General features: G+C 40.7%; 3 protein-coding genes and 1 pseudogene across 6 annotated transcripts in view; all 4 read left to right on the forward strand.

The window, feature by feature from the left end:
• Nucleotides 1–11,649, forward strand: part of LOC126489066 (UDP-glucuronosyltransferase 1A8-like) — a 37,681-nt gene extending 26,032 nt beyond the window's left edge. For 2 of the 3 annotated variants that reach the window (XM_050123089.1, XM_050123088.1), the window contains exon 2: nt 6,513–11,649. In XM_050123089.1, coding sequence (XP_049979046.1) covers nt 6,559–7,440 — 882 coding nt within the window. In that variant the 5' untranslated portion in view covers nt 6,513–6,558 and the 3' untranslated portion in view covers nt 7,441–11,649. Of the gene's footprint in view, nt 1–3,726; nt 3,844–6,512 lie in introns of those variants that run through there. The other variant, XM_050123087.1, reaches the window with a different exon arrangement.
• The window catches only part of LOC126489063 (UDP-glucuronosyltransferase 1A8-like), a 50,206-nt gene extending 26,812 nt beyond the window's left edge, over nt 1–23,394 (forward strand). For both annotated transcript variants that reach the window (XM_050123084.1, XM_050123085.1), the window contains exon 2: nt 22,511–23,394. In XM_050123084.1, coding sequence (XP_049979041.1) covers nt 22,511–23,379 — 869 coding nt within the window. In that variant the 3' untranslated portion in view covers nt 23,380–23,394. The remainder of the gene's footprint in view (nt 1–22,510) is intronic.
• On the forward strand, nt 1,781–2,694 carry LOC126489062 (UDP-glucuronosyltransferase 1A7-like). Its single transcript, XM_050123083.1, has one exon. It carries the CDS (start codon nt 1,781–1,783, stop codon nt 2,684–2,686), a length of 906 nt encoding a protein of 301 aa, XP_049979040.1. The 3' UTR covers nt 2,687–2,694.
• LOC126489068 (UDP-glucuronosyltransferase 1A7-like) lies at nt 11,670–12,359 on the forward strand (annotated as a pseudogene).

Here is a 23,394-nt window from a genome sequence, read left to right on the forward strand (position 1 = left end):
TGCCTCTGCCTCCCGAGTGCTGGTCAGTCCCACTTCTTAAAGTTCATAGGCTGACAGAGATTCCCCATCACTTCCCTTTTTTGTCTAAATAAGAGAGTTGCAAACCCATTACAAAACTATATACAATAGGACCAGTTATCAAGTAAAATATAACAACTAACATAAATAATATTAAGCAAGGAAAACATGTTACATGTTTAATAAACATTCTATTTTAAAGAGTCTAAGTCATGCATCAGAAATGGCTTGGCTAATTTATAAGAGGAAGTTAACTAAGACTCTTTAATCTTTAACCCCATCAAAGGCCTGAGAAGGAAGATAATATTACTTGAGGAGGTAGGAAGTGCAATCAAACAGCTTCCAAAGAGAGCAGTGCATGACAGAGACAATTGGCTACCTGAGCATACACCCAAATTCTCATTTGTAGTATTGAATTTAGGTAAGGTCTAGTGTAACTGACAGACCATTTTTAGAGGCAGCAACATTTTTAGAACCGTCTTACCCTGTCTTGACAAGGTTTGGCAGTCTTTGTGTGTGTGTGTGTGTGTGTGTGTGTGTGCGCGCGCGCGCGCACGCGTGCGCGCTCGTGCGTCCTACTTATCCAGTCCGGACACCATGTATTTGTCAGTGATCGAGGCATGGGCAGTTCCTTGCCCGAAGGCCAATTGTGCCAAGAAGAAAACAAACTCCTAGTGGAATGTCTTCATTGCTCAACATTCTCTTGGGAATAGATTGGTGCTGTCAGGAGCAACTGTGTCTCGCATCAACAAAACCATGAGCTCTTTAAATGCCATGTTCTATAGATCCTTGAAGTAGTTGAAGATTACCTATTTAGGTAGAATACAATCTCAATATATCTAAAGAACCTTTTTAATCTGACTCTATGTATAAGCAAATATGAATAACTATAATATAATACTTAGTATCTGTATAACTAAAAGACTGTTACTTTATATCAGAATACTAAATAATCTGAATCATCTGTGCAGTAAATGAGGAAAATGACCTCAAAATGTAAACGATGTATAAGTATCTTGATCAGAGGTAGGACTATGTATTGTAATATGAAAATATATCTTAAAATTGTACCAATATACAAAATGTCTTAAAAAGAGGTAGAAACATGCATGAGTACAATCTCACAAAATAATTTTGCATAGGTGTATAAATATTATAAACAGAAATAACAAATATAACTTGAACTTGTATCTATATACAAAAACTATACCAATGTTAGTTATCCATAAATAATAGCTCACAAATATTTACTCTATTACCTATTATTATTATTATTACCTATGTACCATAATGTGCCCTTTAGGAAAGGACCAGGTTTTCTCTGGCTTCTGGGATTCCCTATCTACCTTTTCTTGGCGACTCTCACTGTCCATCCCTTTTAGTTTCACTTCTTATGAAGACCAAATTAGCATGTGATAGAATTATATGATCATCATAAACAGCTTCTTAATTTTTTGAATTTAAAAATCCAAGCATACTATTTCATAATTTTTTCATAACTGGGTTTGCAATAGAGAACATGATCTTCCCAGGACAAAATCATTAGCTTTTGTTTTAACCTCGAAAGCACAAAGTAGTTACTTTACCCAATGTAGTTCAATAATGATTGCTCTTTTGAGTAAATCATTAGCACTGAATTTAACTTCCCTTGTAAACCTAGAAATCTATGTGTCCAGTGAAGGAAATCTTGTGCTTCTCCTCAACCAGCTCTATTAGGAGAGCAGAGAGTCTCAGCAGCTGGATTGCCTCAGGCTGAGCTCCCATGGCTCCTGCAGATTTCCCAGCCTCCCTTCCTGTGTGTGTGTGTCTGCTGCTGGCCTCTGGCTTTGCCCAGGCAGGCAGGCTGCTGGTGGTGCCCATGGATGGGAGCCACTGGTTCACCATGCAGTTGGTTGTGGAGAAGCTCATCCACAGAGGGCATGAGTTGGTGGTAGTCATGCCAGAGGTGAGTTGGCAAATAGGAAAATCCGTGAATTTTACAGTGAAGACGTACTCAACTTCTTACACTTTGGAGAATCTGGACCAGAAGTTTAAGTATTTTTCTCACACTCAATGGAAAACTCCAGAACAAAGTGTACTTTCCTTAATGACAGGCTCAGCCAAAGTTTTTTCTAAATTAATGTTTTCCCACTGTAGAAGTTTGTTTAATGACAAGAAGTTAGTGGAGTACTTGAAGCAGAGTTCTTTTGATGCTGTGTTTCTGGATCCATTCGAGATCTGTGGCTTAACTGTTGCCAAGTATCTGTCGGTCCCTTCATTGTTGTTTACAAGGTATTTCTATTGCCACTATCTTGAAGAGGGCACCCAGTGTCCCAGTCCGCTGTCTTATGTTCCTAGACTTTTCTCAAAACTTTCAGACACCATGACTTTCAAGGAGAGATTGTCGAACTTTGCTTTTTACATGGAAGAGCGTGCATTTTGCCATCACTTGTTTAAAAGTGCTACAGATATTGCCTCTGAAGTTCTCCAGACCCCCGTGACTTTGGAAGACCTCTTCTCCCAGGCGTCTATTTGGTTGTTACGCACCGACTTTGTGTTAGATTTCCCCAAACCTGTGATGCCAAACATGGTGTTCATTGGTGGGCTCAACTGCCAAAAAAGAAAGCCGCTTTCCAAGGTATGTTGTCTGTCTTTAGCACATGAAGAGGGGCCTGGTTTCAGGCAATGAAAAGGAAACTATTTACTCAGCTGTGATTTGATGTTTGCTTCACTGCATAACGAATTTCTTCCTGGGTAGAGAATAGTTTTGTACCATTTACTAATTAAGAAGAAATTCTTCATAGGTGCCCTATTGATTAGATGTTTATACCTGTGACATATTTGCATATACATTTTAAGATACAGTCTAATTTTAGGTATATATGTATGCCTTCTATTTTTGTTTGGGGTCATGAAATTGGAAAGGGAAGGTGACAAAGAAACTTGTTTGAGGAGTAACAATTTCAGAAACGATAGACATGTCACATGAAAACAGAAAGGAGTTCGTTCAGCAGTACGAAGAGGACATATGGAAGGGAAGGCTGGGTAGCAGGAGAATGGAATTATCACGAGTAAAGTACAGTTTGTCTGAAAATTGCCAAATGACACCAAACACTTTGTATGCTGATGCAGAAAAAAAAATTTAAGAAGGCAACAATAAGTGATGAAGCTATATGTCAAGGTTTTCAGAGATGTTTAAAAAATACATTATTCTATAAAGCTGCTCTCAAGTTTGTCAGCTGCACTCTATAGTATTCCACATGCAGTTTTTCTGTATTCAAAAATTAGGGATATGATATGTAGGATGCAAGGTAGGTGAATTAGTCTCAAATAAAATAAAATATAATAAAAATAAAACCCAAACATCAAAATTGAACAAGAGACGTAAACAGAAGTAAAAGATCACGAAGAAAAGTCACAAGAGTCAGAGCCGCTCCTGTTACCACATTCAAGAGTCCCATGAAAGTAATGAACGGGACACTAGGGTGTCTGTTCAGAGGGCCTGGGGCAGGTTCATGCAGGTTCTGTGCAGATTGCTTCAGCCTCATCAGTTCATATGAGCTTTGCTGAGTGATTTAGTAGGCATTGTTCTTTGGGTGTCCTCCATTTCTTCATTCTTCCCAAATACTTCTGCCTCTCTTCCATGAGGTTCCCTGAGCTCTGACTGGAGGGATTGGATGGAGACATCTCACTGAGAGCTGTGTGTTCCAAGGTCTCTCTATGTAGTGTCTTGCTGTGGGTCTCTGTTTCCGCTCCCAGCTGTTACATCTCTCATGATGGCTGACAAAGGCACTGGATCCATGAGTCCAGCAGGACATCATTATAAGTCATGGTTACTCCCATAAGGTGTGTGCATCTATTACCGTATCATATTTTGTAGGCAAGACAGATTGTAAGTGAAAGGTTTTGTGGTTGGGTTGGTGTTTCCTTTTCTTCTTTGGTAGCCTGCAGAGTATATTTTCATGTCATAGATAATAGAAAAGGAGGGTGAAGGTTTCAGGGAGGCACCAGCTCAAATGTTCATGTTCAATGAGTTAATGAGTTGTGGATATTTTCTTCAGCAATGGGGTCTTGTTGTCAGTTTGTGGAGAGCAACCTGTTTTTTGGTGACAGCCTGGGTTGTTTGGGAATTTCCACGGGACCCCTTGGAATGATCAACAACTGCATTGTATGAAAAGCATTCCCAAGAAGAAAGCTTAGTTTGGTGACAATATATGGACATTAGCAGTTCCCTGTCCCTCACTATTTGGAGACCTCTTCAGGATTGCCTTCATATATTTATTTCAGGAAGTTTCCAGTGTCCTGCACTAGGTTTCCATACTGCCACTCAAATGTTTTTCAATTCTAGCTGTCTCTCCTCTCATACCCACCCACATCCCTCTGTCCTCTCCTTCCCACATGAAACCCCTGTGTCCCCTTATGTGCTCCACCTCACTCATAAAATGTTTATTATTTTCTTCTCTCAATGTGTCCTGCCTAATCCCTTCCTCTATACCTAACCTCTCTGGGTTTATAGACTGCAGCTTGGTTATCATTGCTATGATGGCAATATCCAATTGAAATCAATACATATCATATTTCTCAACTCATCTGGGTTACCTCACCCAGGATGATTCTATACATGTGCCTACAAACATCATGATACGTATTTTTAAAGTGCTGAGTAATGCTCCATTATGTAAATGTATCACATTTTCCTTAACCGGTCTTCTGTTTAGGGACATCTAGTGTTTTTTTCTTAAGCTCTGGTAAATAGAACAACAATGACCCTGGTATATTAAGGAAATGTCCCTGTGGTAGGATAAGGTATCATTGGGTATATGCTCTACAGTGTCATATACCACTATGAACATAGTTGAGCACATGTCCTTGTGGCAAGAATGAGTATACCCAAAAGTGGTATTACTGGATCATGAGGAAGCTTGTTTCCTAGTTTTCTGAGAAATCACCACACTGACATCCAAAGGGGCTGTACCAGCTTGCATTCCCACTAGCAGCATTGTTTGTCATAGCCAGAACCGGGAAACAACCAAAATGCTCCACTGAAGAATGGATAAGGAAAATGTGGTACACTTACACAATGGAGTACTATACAGCAGAAAAAAATAATGACATCTTGAATTTTGCAGGAAATTGTTGGAGCTGGAAAACATTATTTTTAGTGAGGTAACCCAGACCAGAAAGACAATTATCACATGCACTCACTCTAAGTGGTTTTTAAACATAAAGCAAAGAAAAGCAGCCTACAAATTACAACCCAGAGAACCTAGACAATGAGGACTCTAAGAGAGACTTACATAGAGCTAATCTACATGGGAAAAAAAGACAAGATCTCCTGGGTAAATTGGGAGCATGGGGACCATAGGAGAGGGTTGAAAGAAAGGAGAGAGGAAGGGAAGGGAACAGAGAAAATGCATAGCTCAATAAAATCAATTTTAAAAAGTTAAAAAAAAAACCACACTGCATGAGCTGTCATTATGTCCTGACTCATTTTTCTGCTCCAAGACCAAGCCCAACATTAGCTCCTCCTGGTTCTTTGGGAACCACTCCTCTCTGGAGACAAGGAAGTTCAGCGGTGGGAAGGCTTGTCCTTTAAAGTGACAGGGTACACAGGTGACAGACCAGGCCAGCAGATCATAACAACAGTGCCCTGTAGAGCTGCCTGATGGACATCAACAGTGAACACCACAGTTTCCTTTTGGGCAAGCTGTCTTAATCCCACAAGTACAGGGAAAGGACTTGAAACCAATTCCTAGGACAAAAACCCACATGAGGTGTGGGGTGCAGCAGCATTGTCTGTAAACACAAGCGGGAAGCAAACCCCCAGATGCAGCAGTGACAAGGGAGACAAATGCATGGACATGTGGAGAAGGTCCCTGGGTAACTGACAAGGAGTTCAACCTAGCTCTCAGCCTCTCCATGGAATATGGGGCTGTCTACATCATCAGATACATCTAGGGGGACAGTGTAACAGGAATGGTGGTCACCTTCCTTTTAGTCCCTGGAGTGGTCTGTGCAGAAGCAGGTCACCCTTATGTCAGCAATTCAGAGAACACAGGGTTGGGAGGTGGAACAAGAATTCTACTGCACAGCTTTACTCATCATGCAGAGTTGTTTCTAACCACTGTCTGTGAGCAGGGCCAGGCTAAGGACCCTCCCACTAGGCTTTAGACCCAGCAGCAGGCAGCAAATCCCTTGGGAACACAGTATGCTTTTGCTTTGTGACCTATTCTAGAAATGCAAGATTCCTTAAAACTTGCTTCCTTTGGTGAAAACTTTTGGACTCCTTAGGATCAGCATATTTCTTTGTAACTATTTCTAAACTCACATTGCCTGACTCTGCCCAAGAAAAAAATCTTACTGGAATACAAGCAAGTGTGCCTCATAATATTTGATCACCGAATGGTGTTCTCCAAGTAAATCATTGTCAGGGACTGTTGTTTCTTCATGGTGCAAGTACACACCCAACTGAGGGAGCAGAATTAACTCAGTCACACTTTCTCCTTTGTCAGCAGAGCTCAGATTCTCAGTGGCTGGATTGTCTCAGGCTGAGCTTTTCCCATGGCTCCTGCAGATTTCTCAGCCTCCCTTCCTCTGTGTGTGTGTCTGCTGCTGGCCTCTGGCTTTGCCCAGGCAGGCAGGCTGCTGGTGGTACCCATGGACGGGAGCCACTGGTTCACCATGCAGTCTGTTGTGGAGAAGCTCATCCACAATCGGCATGAGGTGGTGGTAGTCGTGCCAGAGGTGAGTTGGCAACTGGGAAAATCCCTGAATATTACTGTGAAGACGTACTCAATTTCTCACACCATAGAGGTTTTAAACCGGGAATTCAAGTATTTTTCTGATACTCAATGGAAAACTCCAGAAGAAAGTATGCTTTCTTTGATGACAGGCTCAGCCAAAAATTTCTATGAATTAATATTTTCAAACTGTAGGAGCCTGTTTAACGACAAGAAGTTAGTGGAGTACTTGAAGCAGAGTTACTTCGATGCTGTGTTTCTGGATCCTTTCGAGGTGTGCGGCTTGACTGTTGCCAAGTACTTGTCGGTTCCGTCAGTGATCATTGCAAAAGTTATATTTTGCCACTATATTGAGGAGGGCACTCAGGGCCCCAGACCCCTCTCTTATGTTCCCAGAGTTCTCTCAAAATTCGCAGACACTATGACTTTTATGGAGAGAGTGTGGAACCACATCACCTATATGGGGGAACGTGCATTTTGCCCCTATTTTTTCAAAACTGCTACAGATATTGCCTCTGAAGTTCTCCAGACCCCAGTGACTATGGAAGACCTCTTCAGTCAAGTGTCCATTTGGCTTTTGCGCACTGACTTTGTGTTGGAGTTTCCTACACCTATGATGCCCAAAATGGTCTACATTGGTGGGATCAACTGCCATCAGGGAAAGTCACTGTCCAAGGTATGCTATCTCTCTTTTAGCACATGAAGAGAGTCTTTGGTTTAGCCAAGAAAAGATAAATTCTTTACTGAGCTGTGATTTATCGTTTACCTCACTGCATATGGGATTTCTTCCTGGGTTAGAGATGGTTTATGCCAACTCACTAATTAGGAAACAAATCTATATTGGTGCCCTATTGATATGCGTGTGTAAACCTGTGAGGATATCACATATACATTCAAAGCTACAATCTAAGTTTAACTATGTATGTGTCCTTCCTCTGTGTGTAATGCAAGGTCATGAAATTACAACAAAAATGGACAAAGAAAATTTTCCTTAGGAGAAACCAAACCAGCAAGTAATGATAAACATACCACATAAAGAGAGAAAGGGAGATGTCCTGGGGTAGGAAGAGGACATACGGAGGGCAAGGCAAGGTAGCGGGGGAGCAGAATAAACAGAAAAGAAAATGTTTGTGAAATTCCAGAATACCACTAAATACTCTGTATGACAACTTTAAAAAAATTTTAAAGAGACAAAAAAAAAAAAAACATTCGAAGTACATTTTATTGCTTTTGGAGATGTTTAAAAAACACATCAAGCATTGAAGCTGTGATCATTTCCTGTCGGCTGCACTCTATAGGAGTGCACACGCAGCTTTTCTGCATTTCAAGAATCACTGATACGATATACAAGACACAAAGTTGGTGCATTTTCACAAACAAAATAAAATTAGTGAGAGAAGAATACCACCATATAAATGGGACAATACAAGCCAACAGAAAAGTAAGAGTGCCAAGGGAAGGGATAAGAATCAGAGACTCACTTGTTAGCACTTTCAGGAGTCCCACAGAGGTACTACATGGGAGCCAGGAGGTAGTGGTGCATGCCTTTAATCCCAGCACTTGGGAGGCAGAGGTAGGTGGATCTCTGTGGATTCGTGTCTAGTAGGCCTACCAGAACTAGTTCCAGGACATCTAGGACTGTTACACAGAGAAACACTGTCTCGAGAAACCAAAATAAATAAATAAATGAAATAAAAAATAAAAAAATTAAAAAATAAATAAATAAATGAATAAACAAACAAATGACTAGACTGGAAGCTATGGTGTCTGTTCAGGATGGTACAGGTCCATGCAGGCCCTGTACAGACTGCTTTAGCCTCGTCAGTTCATATGACCTTTGCTGAGTGATTTAGCAGGCCTTGTTCTTTGGGGTTCCTCCATTCCTTCTTTCTCCCCAACTTCTTCTGCCTCTCTTCCATGAGGTACCCTGAGCTCTGACTGGAGAAATTGGGTGGAGACATCTCACTGAGAGCTGTGTGTTCCAAGGTCTCTCTATGTAGTGTCGTGCTGTAGGTCTCTGTTTTCGCTCACATCTGTTACATGGGGAATTTTCTCTGATGATGGCTGACTAAGCTACTGACCCATGAGTACAGCAGAATGTCATTATGAGTCATTTCATTGTTACTTCCCCCGAACTAAGAACAGGAATACTTGGATTTACCCTAACTGTCTGGACTTCTGGACACCTAAGCAGTATGAGGTATGGTTTCCATCTAATAAAAATGAATGAAAAATGAATTTTATGCTCTGGTAATGCTGAAGCATGCATGGGCAGCCCACATATGGAGGTTCTGTTGAACTTGTCTGTGTTCATGATCTACGTTAATGGGGAAGACTGACCAGGCAGTATCCATCTCACGGAGTGGGCCTTAATTCAAATCAGACATCGGTTGGTTACTTCAACAAGGTTTGTGTCTCCATTGTCCTAGCATATTTTGTAGGCAAGACAAATTATAGGTGCGATTCTGCTTAAACTGAGTTTTTACCTGATTCCCCCTGCCCAAATATATCAAGCCTGGCTCCTCTAAAATATGCAGACGTTGGAATTTAACTGTCAGGGTGGAGCTGTAGTATAACCTTTCAAGTTGAGAGGAACCATTCTTTGACTTCCCCAGCCAAGCAGTACTAACTGCCCCTGTTCTGGAACCTGAAAGGAGGGAGGCCTTATACCTGGATTGAGTGACTGGCCAGCTCTTTTCTAGATTATTATAGCTGTTGCTTGGTTTCTAGGACAGGAGCAATTGAGGTGGTAGTCTCTTAACATGACAGCCAGGAGCTAGTATATTTTTAATTAATTATTTTTATTTTATCCTCATTGGTGTTTTGCCTGCATGTTTATCTATATGAGGGTGTGACAAACCCTGGAATGGGAGTTACAGACAGGTGTGAACTATCACATGGATGCTGAAAACTGAACCCTGGACCTCTCATTGAGCAACCAATGCTTCCAACTACGAGTCATCATTCTAAGCCCATATTCCACCACTTTAATATTTTTCCAGAGTTAAACTCCTATTTTTTTAATAAAAGACAAAAATTTGATCATCTGAGGTCCACACCTACCTTCCCAGACCAGTTCCTTGGTCACCTAGCATGGAGAAATGAAGACATTTGACTTCTCAGGCCAAGCATTACTTGCCCCAACATTTTTCTATAATTGACTGAGGTTGCATTTTTCCTCTTTGGGAGAGCTTAGTGGGGTGCACTAAGAAGTAGGACTGGAAGCAACAGTCTAAAGACTTGAGGTAGTAAATTCTGTATTCTCTCCTGATACAGAAAGCAAGTGTTTCAATGTCAGGGATTACATTTGGAGTTGGCATATGTGTCAGGCACACTGAGGTACCACTGAGACACACAGGCTGTTCTCTATGGTCTCTGCAATTTGTTTCAGTCCTACCCCAGATGGAATAGACAAGCAATTCCTACTCTACTTCCTAAAGTGAACGGTCTGGAAAGGGTCTTGGAAGATTTGGGAACCTTCATGAGTGCCTCTGGGTTCTCATTTTCTTATAGACATCATAGGCCTGGGACCGTCACCCCTTCCGTGCTGTGTTGTGCTCTGTGAATGGTGGATGCAGTGAGGGAGAGGCACATTTGCAGTGAATGACGTTATGCTTGTTATTTGGACTATGTTCTCATCTATGAGCCATGTAGAAATTTCAGGCCCTTTTTTACCCAGGGGAAGACATGAAATTATACCTTTACAGCACAAACAAAAAATATCTTAAAAATGATGCACGACAGTATAGAAAAGCTAGGACCATGAAGCTCTTACAATATCTGGTTAAATCTTCATGACGTCACTCAAAGAGTCAATGCACAAATGTCACTCTGTCTGGTGCCTGTGCGGTAGGGTTGAACACTGTGCCTATATTGTAAGTAATGAGCAGACCCTGCGCATCACTGTTTTAGAACCAACACAAATGGTTTGTGAGATGACTGTTTTCAGAAACAATACGTGATTAGAGGCTCAAATAAACACATTGAATGCGCTGTCATCATCCCTGACCCATAATTCAGCCCTAAGACCAAGCCCAACATCAGCCCCTCCTGGATTTGTGGGGAAGGTGTAAGTCCTAAAGTTCTGATCCCTTTGTTCCTTGGAAAGCAGAGACCTGGCCATTGTGCCTAAGGTAACTTAGTCTGAGCATCTTCATGGAGGCAACAGCTTTCAGAGGTTCAGCTCTTCATCTTCTGTCCTCCGTCCAGATGTCTGTCTGAAAGCCAGGCTGAGGAAGAAAGTCATCCTGTTTTAGGAAGAGCACTAGAAAGAACAGAAACTGATCTAACACAGCTAATGTTTCCGTTTGACAGGGACAATGGTTGTGTTGTTGGTTTACTGGAGTCCTACAGCAGGGCAGAGTCCCAAAGCTCAGTCCTGTCAGTCAAGACTCCTGCACTCTCAGATCCATGGAACCACACAGCAATACAGGGTTGATTTGACCCTGACCTGTCCTCTGTACCATAATGTGCCCTTTAGGAAAGGTTTTCTCTGACTTCTAAAATTCCCTTCTATCTGTTCTTGGTGCCTCTCAATGTCATCCTTCTTAGTGTCCCTTGTTATGAGGAACAAATGAGCATATGATAGATTTAGAGGATCCACATAGACAGCTTCTTAATTATTCTGAATTTAAAAATTTAAGCATATTGTTTCATAATTTTATCAAAATTGGGTTTACAATAGAGAGCTTGATCTTCCATAGATAAAAAAAAAACATAAACATTTTTGTAACCTGGAAAGCACAAAGTAGTTACTTTGGCCAATGTAGTTCAATAATGATTGCTCTTTTGAGTAAATCATTAGCATTACATTTAACTTCCCTTATACACATAGAAATCTATGTGTCCAGTGAAGGAGATCGTGTGCTTCTCCTCAACCAGCTCTATTAGGAGAGCAGAGAGTCTCAGCAACTGGATTGTCTCAGACTGAGCTTCTCCCATGGCTCCTGTAGATTTCCCAGCCTCCCTTCCTCTCTGTGTGTGTCTGCTGCTGGCCTCTGGCTTTGCCCAGGCAGGCAGGCTGCTGGTGTTGTCCATGGATGGGAGGCACTGGTTCACCATGCAGTCAGTTGTGGAGAAGCTCATCCACAGAGGACATGAGGTGGTGGTAGTCATGCCAGAGGTGAGTTGGCAGCTGAGAAAATTTCTGAATTTTACAATGAAGAAGTACTCAACTTCTTACACTCTGTAAGATCTGGACCATAATTTCAAGAATTAGTCTCATGCTCAATGGGAAACTCCAGAACAAAGTATGCTTACTTTGATGACAGGATCAGTCCAAGTTTATTATGAATTAATATGTTCCCACTGTAGGAATTTGTTTAACTACAAGAAGTTAGTGGAGTATTTGAAGCAGAGTTCTTTTGATGCTGTGTTTCTGAATCTTTTGAGATCTGTGGCTTAACCACACTGCTTTCCAGAGTGGTTGCACAAGTTTGCATTCCCACCAGCAATGGATGAGTGTACCCCTTTCTCCACAACCTCTCCAGCAAAGGCTATCATTGGTGTTTTTGATTTTAGCCATTCTGACAGGTGTAAGATGGTATCTTAAAGTTGTCTTGATTTGCATTTCCCTGATCGCTAAGGAAGTTGAGCATGACCTTAGGTGTCTTTTGGCCATTTGAACTTCTTCTGTTGAGAGATCTCTGTTCAGCTCAGTGCCCCATTTTATAATTGGGTTGATTAGCCTTTTACAGTCTAGTTTCTTAAGTTCTTTATATATTTTGGAGATCAGACCTTTGTCAGTTGCGGGGTTGGTGAAGATCTTCTCCCAGTCAGTGGGTTGCCTTTCTGTCTTAGCGACAGTGTCCTTTGCTTTACAGAAGCTTCTCAGTCTCATGAGGTCCCATTTATTCAATGAGGCCCTTACTGTCTGTGCTGCTGATGTTATACGTAGGAAGCGGTCTCCTGTGCCCACTTGTTGTAGTGTAGTTCCCACTTTCTCTCCTATCAGGTTCAGTGTGTTCAGACTGATATTGAGGTCTTTAATCCACTTGGACTTGAGTTTTGTGCATGGTGACAGACATGGATCTATTTTCATTTTTGTACAGATTGAAATCCAGTTTTGCCAGCACAATTTGTTGAAGATGCTCTCTTTTTTCCATTGTATAGTTTTAGCTCCTTTATCGAAAATCAGGTGCTCATAGGTTTGTGGATTAAAGTCAGGGTCTTCTATACGGTTCCATTGGTCGACTTCTCTGTTTTTATGCCAATACCAAGCTGTTTTTAATACTGTAGCTCTGTAATAGAGTTTGAAGTCAGGGATGGTAATGCCTCCAGACGTTCCTTTATTGTATAAGATTGTTTTGGCTATCCTGGGTTTTTTATTTTTCCATATAAAGTTGATTATTGTCTTCTCCAGATCTGTGAAGAATTTTGATGGGATTTTGATGGGGATTGCATTGAATCTATATATTGCTTTTGGAAGAATTGCCATTTTTACTATGTTGATCCTCCCAATCCAAGAGCAAGGGAGATCCTTCCATTTTCTGGTGTCTTCTTCTATTTCGTTCTTCAAAGTCTTAAAGTTCTTGTCATATAGATCTTTCACTTCCTTGGTCAGGGTTACCCCAAGATATTTTATGCTCTTTGTGGCTATCATGAAAGGTGATGCTTCTCTGATTTCCCTCTCTGTTTCCTTATCCTTACTGTATAGGAAGGCAACTGATTTTTTCGAGTTGATCTTGTATCCTGCCACATTACTGAAGGTGTTTATCAGCTGTAGGAGTTCTTTGGTAGAGTTTTTGGGGTCGCTTATGTATACTATCATATCATCTGCAAATAACGAAAGCTTAACTTCTTCCTTTCCAATACGAATCCCTTTGATCCCCTTATGTTGTCTTATTGCTATTGCTAGAACTTCAAGCACTATATTGAAGAGGTATGGAGAGAGTGGACATCCTTGTCTTGTTCCTGATTTTAGTGGGATGGCTTTGAGTTTTTCTCCGTTTAATTTAATGTTAGCTGTCGGTTTGCTGTAAATAGCTTTTATTATATTTAGGTATGACCCTTGTATCCCTAGTCTCTCCAATACCTTTATCATAAAGGGGTGTTGGATTTTGTCGAATGCTTTTTCAGCATCTAATGAAATGATCATATGGTTTTTTTCTTTCATTTTATTTATATGGTGGATTACATTGATAGATTTGCGTATGTTGAACCAGCCCTGCATCTCTGGGATGAAGCCTACTTGATCATAATGGATAATTTTTCTAATGTGTTCTTGAATTCGGTTTGCCAGTATTTTATTAAGAATTTTTGCGTCGATATTCATGAGTGAGATAGGCCTGTAGTTCTCTTTCTTGGTTGGGTCTTTGTGTGGTTTTGGTATCAGGGTAACTGTAGCTTCATAAAAGGAATTTGGCAATGACTTTTCTGTTTCTATACTGTGAAATACATTAAGGAGAATAGGTATTAGCTCTTCTTGGAAGTTCTGGTAGAATTCTGCATTGAAACCATCTGGTCCTGGGCTTTTTTTAGAGGGCAGATTTTTGATAACTGCTTCAAGTTCTTCGCGACTAACAGGTCTATTTAGATCTTTCACCTGGTCTTGGTTTAGCTTTGGTATATGGTACTTATCTAAAAAGATGTCCATTTCTTTTGTATTTTCCAGTTTTGTGGCATACAGGCTCCTGTAGTAAGATCTAATGATTCTCTGAATTTCCTCTGTGTCTGTGGTTATGTCCCCCTTTTCATTTCTGATCTTATTTATTTGCGTGTTCTCCCTCTGTTGTTTAATTAGTTTGGATAGGGGTTTGTCTATCTTGTTGATTTTCTCCAAGAACCAACTTTTTGTTTCATTGATTCTTTGGACTGTTTTCTGTGTTTCTATTTTGTTGATTTCTGCCCTCAGTTTGATTATTTCCAGTCTTCTACTCCTTCTGGGCACATCTGCTTCTTTTTTTTCTAAAGCTTTCAGGTGTGCTGTTAAGTCCCCAATGTATGCTTTCTCCGTTTTCTTTAAGTGGGCACTTAGTGCTATGAACTTTCCTCTTAGCACTGCTTTCATCGTGTCCCATAGGTTTGAGTATGTTGTCTCTTTATTTTCATTAAATTCAAGGAAGACTTTAATTTCCTTCTTAATTTCTTCCTTCACCCAGGTGTGGTTCAGTAGTTGATTGTTCAGTTTCCATGAGTTTGTCGGCTTTCTGGGGGTAGCATTGTTGTTGCCTTCTAACTTTAATCCGTGGTGATCTGATAAGACACAGGTGGACACTGATATTCTTTTGTATCTGTGGAGGTTTCCTTTGTTTCCGAGTATATGGTCAATTTTTGAGAAGGTTCCATGAGCTGCAGAGAAGAAGGTATATTCTTTCCTATTTGGGTGGAGTGTTCTATAGATGTCTGTTAAGTCCATTTGTTTCATTACCTCCAGTAATTCTCTTAATTCTCTATTAGGTTTCTGTCTGATTGACCTGTCCATTGGAGAGAGAGGTGTGTTGAAGTCTCCTACTACTAGTGTGTGTGGTTTGATGTCTGCCTTGAGTTCTTGTAATATTTCTTTAACATAAGTGGGTGCTTTTATATTAGGGGCATAGATATTCAGGATTGAGACTTCATCCTGATGAATTGTTCCTGTTATGAGTATAAAGTGTCCATTTTGATCTCTTCTGATTGATTTTAGTTTGAAGTCAGTTTTGTTGGAAATTAGTATGGCCACACCTGTTTATTTCTTAGGACCATTTGCTTGAATAAAACTTTTCCCAACCCTTTACTCTGAGTAGATGCCTGTCTTTGTGGTTGAGATGTGTTTCTTGTAAACAGCAGAATTTTGGATCCTGTTTTCATATCCAATCTCTTAGCCTGTGCCTTTTTATCGGTGAATTGAGACCATATATATTAAGTGATATTAATGACCAGTGGTTGTTTACTCTGGTTATTCTTATTATTTTTAGTAGTAGAGTTTGTGTGCCTCCCTTCTTTGAGTTGTGCTGGTAAAGGGTCGCTAGATGCCTGAGTTATTGTAGGCAGTGTTGGCAATGTTGGATTTCTTGGGTTGTGATTTTCCTTCTATTACTTTCTGTCAGGCTGGATTTATGGCTACGTATTGTTTAAATTTTTTCGTATCCTGGAATGTTTTGTTTTCTCCATTATAGTGAACAACAGTTTGGCTGGGTATAGTATTTTCGGCTTGCATCCATGGTCTCTTAGTTTCTGCAGTACCTCTATTCAGGACCTTCTGGCTTTCATAATTTTCACAGAGAAGTCAGGTGTAAGTCTGATGGGCTTACCTTTATAAGTTACTTGGCCTTTTTCCTTTGTAGCTCTTAATATTTTTTCTTTAATCTGTATATTTTGTGTTTTGATTATTATATGGAGAGGTGATTTTTTTTGATCCAGTCTATTTGGTATTCTGTATGCTTCTTGAATATTCAAAGGAATATCTTTCTTTATGTTGGGAAAGTTTTCTTCCATTATTTTGTTAAAAATATTTTCTGGGCCTTTGAGCTGTGACTCTTATCCTTCTTCTATCCCTATTATTTTTAGGTATGGTCTTTTTATTGTGTCCCATATTTCCTGAATGTTTTGTGATGAGATTTTGTTGGCTTTGCTGTTTTCTTTGATCAGTGCATTTATTTTCTCTATGGTGTCCTCAGAATCTGAGATTCTTTCTTCTACCCCTTGTATTCTATTGATTATGCTTGTCTCTGTAGTCTCTCCTCATTGACCTAGATTTTCCATATCCAGCTGGTCCTCGGTTTGTATTTTCTTCCTTGCTTCCATTTCAGTTTTCAATTCTTCAACTGTTTCCATTACCTGTTTAATTGCTTTTTCTTGGTTTCCCAGGGTATCATTTACGTATTTACTCATTTCTTCAAACTCTTTGTTATACTTCTCATCCAGTTTTATAAGGGCATTTTTTACATGTTGTTTAAGGGACTCTATTGCTTTCATAAAGTCAATTTTTTCCACTTTTTCTGTGTTAGGGTGTTCTGTTGTAAGATCTTTGGGTTCTGGTGTTTTCATGTTGTTTTTCAGATTGTTGGGTGAATTTTTGGTTGGTGCCTGCCCATCTCCTCTTACCGATGGTATATAATGGGTCTTCTAAAACAGGATCAGGTTTCCCTGCTGGCCAGGGGCCCCACTTAAAAAATGCCCCCACTCTGTTTCCTGGTTTCCGCCGTGGGACAAGAACACTCTCATTACTCAGGAGGGTCTTCAGGGACAGGATCAGGCTCCCCGTTTTCCAGGGACCTCGCCAATAAAAGGCCTACTACTCTGCAGGCCAGCCCCCCCAAAACTTACTTGGTTTGATTGTAGTGGCGCGATCGGCTCTCAGTGTGGGCTTTACTATTTCATGCTTGGTCCATCCCGTGTCCACCGCCTCTGTGCTGCATCCACCGCCTCTGTGCCGCAGTGTCGAATGCCTCATATGCATGCCAGTCTCATTCGCCGTGTCTGCATGCCGATCTCGTCAGCCATGTTATCATTTCTATAATGGCAATATCCAATTGAAATCAATACATATCATATTTCTCAACTGATCTTGGTTGCCTACCCAAGATGATTTTTCCCGAGTCTATACATGTGCCTACAAATATCATGGTACATTTTTTTAAAGTGCTGAGTAATGCTCCATTATGTAAATGTATCACATTTTCTTAACCAGTCTTCTATTTAGAAACATCTAGTGTTTTTTCTTAAACTTTGGTAAACAGAACAACTATGAACCTGTTGTATTGAGGAAATGTCCCTGTGGTAAGATAAGGTATCCTTTGGGTCTATGCTCAACTGGCATATACTAGTATGAATCTAGTTGAGCACATGTCCTTGTGGCATGATTGAGCATCCTTTGGAGACATACCCAAAAGTGGTATTACTGGGTCTTGAGGAAGGTTGTTTCCTAATTTTCTGAGAAAACAGCACACTGATATCCAAAGGGGCTGTACCAGCTTGTATTCCCACTAGCAGCTTTGTTTGTCATAGCAAGAACCTGGAAACAACCTAAATGTCCCTCTACTGAAGAATGGATAAGGAAATTTTGATACATTTACACATTGGAATACTACACAGCAGAACAAAATAATGACCACTTGAATGTTGCAAGAAAATGAATGGAGCTAGAAAACATTATTTTGAGTGAGGTAACCCAGACACAGAAAGACAGTTATCACATGTACTCACTCATAAGTGGTTTTTAAACATAAAGCAAAGAAAAGCAGCCTACAAATCACAATCCCAGAGAACCTAGACTACAACGAAGACTCTAAGAGAGACATACATGGATCTAATCTACATGGGTATTTCAATAAGGGAGCAGGCTGCTTTTCATCCTACCCGATTCAGGCACAGCTAGCTTTACACCTAAAATAACCACTCCAAATTGTATTCATTTAAACACTGCCTGGCCCATTAGTTCTAGTCTCTTATTGTCTAATTCTCACATATTGATTAATCCATTTCTAGATCCTAACCTATGTCTGTCCTGGGTCAGAGGATCATGGCATCTGCCTGACTCTGCTTTCTTCCTCCCAGAATTCTGTTCTATCTATTCCACCCTCCTAAGGGCTGGCCTATCAAAGGCCAAGGCAGTTTCTTTATTAACCAATGAAAGTAACATGTAGACAGATGACCCTCCTACATCATTTCCCCTTTTTCTGTTTAAACAAAAAAGAAAGCCTTTCACTTTAACCTAGCAAAATTACATATAACAAAACAGTTATCAAATAAAAATGACAGTTACAATATTTATATCTACTTTATCTTTTATCATAACAATGGAAAACTATAACTGTCTATTTATTTCAACTCCATCAAAGACTTTAGAAGGATCTAATATTACCAATGGAAAATGGAAGTAAGCAACTTCCAAAACTCTAGAAATGACAGAGACATCTCACTGCCTGGACAGTCACCCAAAGTTTTTCTGTACCCTTGTGGCATCCACTTCAGCCTACAGGCACATAGTGTCCAGCAGACATTTCCATGAAGCAGGAAATTCCAAAGACAGTTCAGTCACTTTCTTTTGTGTCCTGCAGAATGTCTTGCAGACTCTTTCATGAAGCAGGAACCCCAAAAGACCATCTCACCCTTAAGCAAGTTCAGCAGTCCTCTTTCTGTGGGTCCTTTTTGTCCAGTTTATGCATCAGTCTTGGCAAGAGTAGTTTCTTGCCCAAATGGCTAACCAACTCCATGAGGAGCCTCTTCGATGCCCATCTTCTTCTTGAAGTAGCTGGTGCTGCCAGGAGCAGACACATCTCATTGTCATGAAAAACCCTAAGTTATTGAAACATTTAAATGCCATATTCTGTAGTCTTTTAAAGATATGAAGAATGTCTATCTAACTGAAATATATCTTTCTATATATAGAAAATCTAACTAACATGACTACAAGCTTGATTATTATTGATCATTATCCATTAAAAACCTATATTTCCTAACTATACATTACATTTTTAAATGAACTACACAATCACAATACCTTAATCAAGATCAAAAATACATATACATATAACAAAATTGACCTTAAAATCCATACCGATGCAAATTATTCATATCTATATCATATCCCCCTTTAAATGTAAAAGAACATTTATAAAGAATATCTGGGAATATAGATATAGTTATTTTTCTCCACACCTCTTCCTGCTGTATAGGGGGACTGTTAATCAGGTCTTTTATGGTATAACTTGTGTGCTAGTTTTTTTTTTCAGTCGAAGTTTAGTGAAGTAATTTTAAGGGTGTTCATAGCCACCATTATGGAGGGTGTGGTCTATCAAACCATATTGGGATATAAGCAATCCACAGGGTCTCATGCTCTGTGAAAACAAATGAAGAACTTTTCCAAAGCATCATTACCTTAGATCCAAATTCGGAAGTCAAGATATTTTAGAATATATATGCAGGTATATCAGCTTAGCAGCCCATACAATGAAATGTCTCTCTGTACTTAACTCCTTCACAGTCAAAAATTTTAAAGAAAACACAATAATAGACATAATAGAGAAGCTCTCTGATAATTTTCCATTTTTACGTGGCTTATTTTTCTTTATTTCTTTTAATCTATAACTGTCTGTACTCTGTCTCTTTAAAGACTTTACCCTTTTTATGACATTAACTTTATTCTCTATATTCTTTTTATTCTCTCTCCCAAGCCTATGTACACTCAACCAACATTGAGACCCATTTAGAGGTCTTTAATATCTGAATCTGACCTATTGTGGATCTGTAATTTTTACTGTCCAAAAGCACTTTTGATTTGCGTCTTAAAATTGCTAAGCACTTAAGAATCTAAGCTGCGACAATCCTAGGTCAAAAACAGGTACTGCAGTCTTGCTCCGCCCAATCCAACATGGTGGAGCCCTTGTGACTGAGTCAGTTGTGCCTCTGACCTGTAGAGCGGATGGCTGTTCTGGATGTTGGCTCTAAGTCTCTCCAATTTCAAAATGGAGGATGTACCATTTTCTACTAGCTCTAGTGCCGCCAGGTAGAAGCCACACTCAGCACTTTAACTCTGAGACTGAGCGTGCAGCACAGAAAATCTTTTCATCCAAGTTACCGCCAAATTTGAGAGGCACAACACTGTGTATCTTGGAAACATCTCTCTGTATGTGGCAGAAATCCGCCATGCTCTCCCACCTTCCTAAGCCTGATCCTGCCATCTGCCCAGGTGCAGAGGGGGAGCGCTGAGCCATTGGCAGGGTCTCAGAGTACTTTTTTTTCTGATCCTGAGTGGGAACACAAACATCCAGTTCCTTAAAAGCCATTGAAATGCTTTAAAGCCAGAGTTTGCACTGGCAGCACAGCCCCAGGAAGCCACGTTTTAAAATGATGAGGCTTTTTTTCTGCCACTATTGCTGAAACATGAAGTCTCTCTACAGCACATCCTAGCAAACAGTGTTAAACTCTCTCTCCTTTTTTTTTTTTTAAGCCCGCTCAGGTTTTTTAAGGGGATTTAGTCCATCACGTTGGAGTGCCAATTGTAGACCACGTTGGGCGCCATCTGTAGTTATGAGATGAGCAGGCCTGCTTTTCATCCCACCTTGCTCCCGTATGGGTAGATTTACACCCGACATAACAATACACAAATTGTATTCATTTAAACACTGCTTGGTCCATTAGCTCTAGCCTCTAACTGGCTAACTATCACATCTTGATTAACCTATTCTATTAATATGTATAGCACTATGAGGTGGTGGCTTACTGGGAAAGATCCTAACCTATGTCTGTCTCGGGTCGGAGGATCATGGCATCTGGCTGACTCTGCTATCGTCCTCCAAGAATTCTGTTCTGTCTATTCCACCCACCTAAGGGCTGGCCTATCAAAGGCCAAGGCAGTTTATTTATTAACCAATGAAAGTAACACATAGACAGATGACCCTCCTACATCACATGGGAAGAAAAAGAAGAAAATGGATGGAGCTAGAAAACATTATTTTGAGTGAGGTAACCCAGACCAGAAAGACAATTATCACATGCACTCACTCATAATTGGTTTTTAAACATAAAGCAAAGAAAAGCAGCCTACAAATTACAATCGTAGAGAACCTAGACAACGAGGACTCTAATAGAGACATACGTAGAGCTAATCTACATGGGAAAAAAGACAAAATCTCCTGAGTAAATTGGGAGCATGGGGACCATGGGAGAGGATTGAAGGAAAGGAGAGAGGAAGTGAGGGGAACACAGATAAATGCATAGCTCTATATAATCAATTTTAAAAAGTTTAAAAAAAACGCACTGGATGTGCTGTCATCATATCCTGGCTCATTTTCTGCCCAGCACCAAACCCAATATCAATCCCTCCTGGTTCCAGACAGGGAAGTTTGGAGGTAGGAGGGCTTGTCCCTTAAAGTGACAGGGTACTCAGGTGACAGACCAGGCCAGCAGATCATAACAACAGTGCCATGTAGAGCTGCCTTATGCACGTAAATGGTGAACATCACAATTTCCTTCTGGGAAAAATGTCTTAGTTCCAGATGTACAGGGAAAGGACTGAGGCCAATTCCTATGATAAAAACCCCGCATGAGGTGTGGGTGGCAGCAGCATTGTCTGTAAACACAAGGGGGAAACAAACCCCCAGATGCAGCAGTGACATGAGAGACAAATGCATGGATCTGTGGAGAAGGTCCCAGGGTAACTGACTAGAAGACTCCCAGGCTCTCTATAGAATATAAGCTGTCTACAGCACTGGATGCATACAGGGGGACAGTGTAACAGGAATAGTGGTCACCTTCCTTTTAGTCCCTGGAGTGATCTGTGCAGATGCTGGTTACCCCTATGTCAGCAATTCAGAAAACACAGTGTTGGGAAGGGAAACAAGAATTCTACTGCACATGTGCCAAGACAGCAGCATTGCTCAATCCGCAGAGATATTTCAAACCACTGTTTGTGAGCAGGGCCAAGCTAAGGACCCTCCCCCTAGACTTTGACCTAATGGCAGGCAGCAAAACACTTGGGGACGCAGTCTGCTTTTGATTTGAAAACTACTCTAGAAATGCAAGATTGTTTGAAAGCTGTTTCTTTTGGTAAAAACTTTTGGATTCCTTAGGGTCAGAATATTTCTTCGTAACTATTTCTAAACTCACATTTCCTGACTCTTTCCGAGAAAAATCTTATCTGGAATAGAAGCAGGGGTGCCTCATAATATTCAATCACTGAATATTGTTCCCCAAGTAAATCATTGTCAGGGACTGTTGTTTCTTCATGGTGCAAGTACAGGCCCAACTGAGGGAGCAGATTTAACTCAGTCACACTTCCTCGTTTGTCAGAAGAGCTCAGATTCTCAGCAGCTGGATTGCCTCAGGCTGTGCTTCTCCCATGGCTCCTGCAGATTTCCCAGCCTCCCTTCCTCTGTGTGTGTGTCTGCTGCTGGCCTCTGGCTTTGCCCAGGCAGGCAGGCTGCTGGTGGTGCCCATGGATGGGAGCCACTGGTTCACCATGCAGTCGGTTGTGGAGAAGCTCATCCACAATGGACATGAGGTGGTGGCAGCTGTACCAGAGGTGAGTTGGCAACTGGGAAAATCCCTGAATATTACTGTGAAGACGTACTCAATTTCTCACACCATAGAGGATTTAAACCGGGAGTTCAAGTATTTTTCTGATACGCAATGGAAAACTTCAGAACAGAGTATGTTTTCTGCAATGGTCGGCTCAGCCAAAGGTTTTTTTGAATTATTATTTTCTAACTGTAGGAGTTTGTTTAACGACAAAAAGTTAGTGGAGTACTTGAAGCAGAGTTCTTTTGATGCTGTTTTTCTGGATCCTTTCGATGTGTGCGGCTTGACTGTTGCCAAGTACTTGTCGCTCCCATCCGTGGTCTTTGCAAGAGATATATTTTGCCACTATCTCGAAGAGGGCACTCAGTGCCCCAGACCCCTCTCTTATGTTCCAAGACTTCTCTCGAAATTCTCAGACACCATGACTTTTATGGAGAGAGTGTGGAATCACATCACCTATATGGAGGAGCGTACATTTTGCCCCCATTTTTTCAAAACTGCTACAGATATTGCCTCTGAAGTTCTCCAGACCCCAGTGACTATGGAAGACCTCTTCAGTCAAGTATCCATTTGGCTGTTACGTACTGACTTTGTGCTGGATTACCCTGCACCTGTGATGCCCAACATGGTCTACATTGGTGGGATCAACTGCCATCAGGGAAAGTCACTGTCCAAGGTATGCTATCTCTCCTTTAGCACATGAAGAGAGCCTTTGGTT

Source organism: Alexandromys fortis, unplaced genomic scaffold (genome assembly GCF_014885135.2).
Source record: "Alexandromys fortis isolate MF-2015 unplaced genomic scaffold, M_Fortis_MF-2015_v1.1 scaffold_213, whole genome shotgun sequence".
Taxonomy (NCBI): domain Eukaryota; kingdom Metazoa; phylum Chordata; class Mammalia; order Rodentia; family Cricetidae; genus Alexandromys; species Alexandromys fortis.

Bases quoted from the DNA above. Each gene is read 5' to 3' on its own strand.
- LOC126489062 (XM_050123083.1), top strand. From the start codon at position 1,781: ATGGCTCCTGCAGATTTCCCAGCCTCCCTTCCTGTGTGTGTGTGTCTG.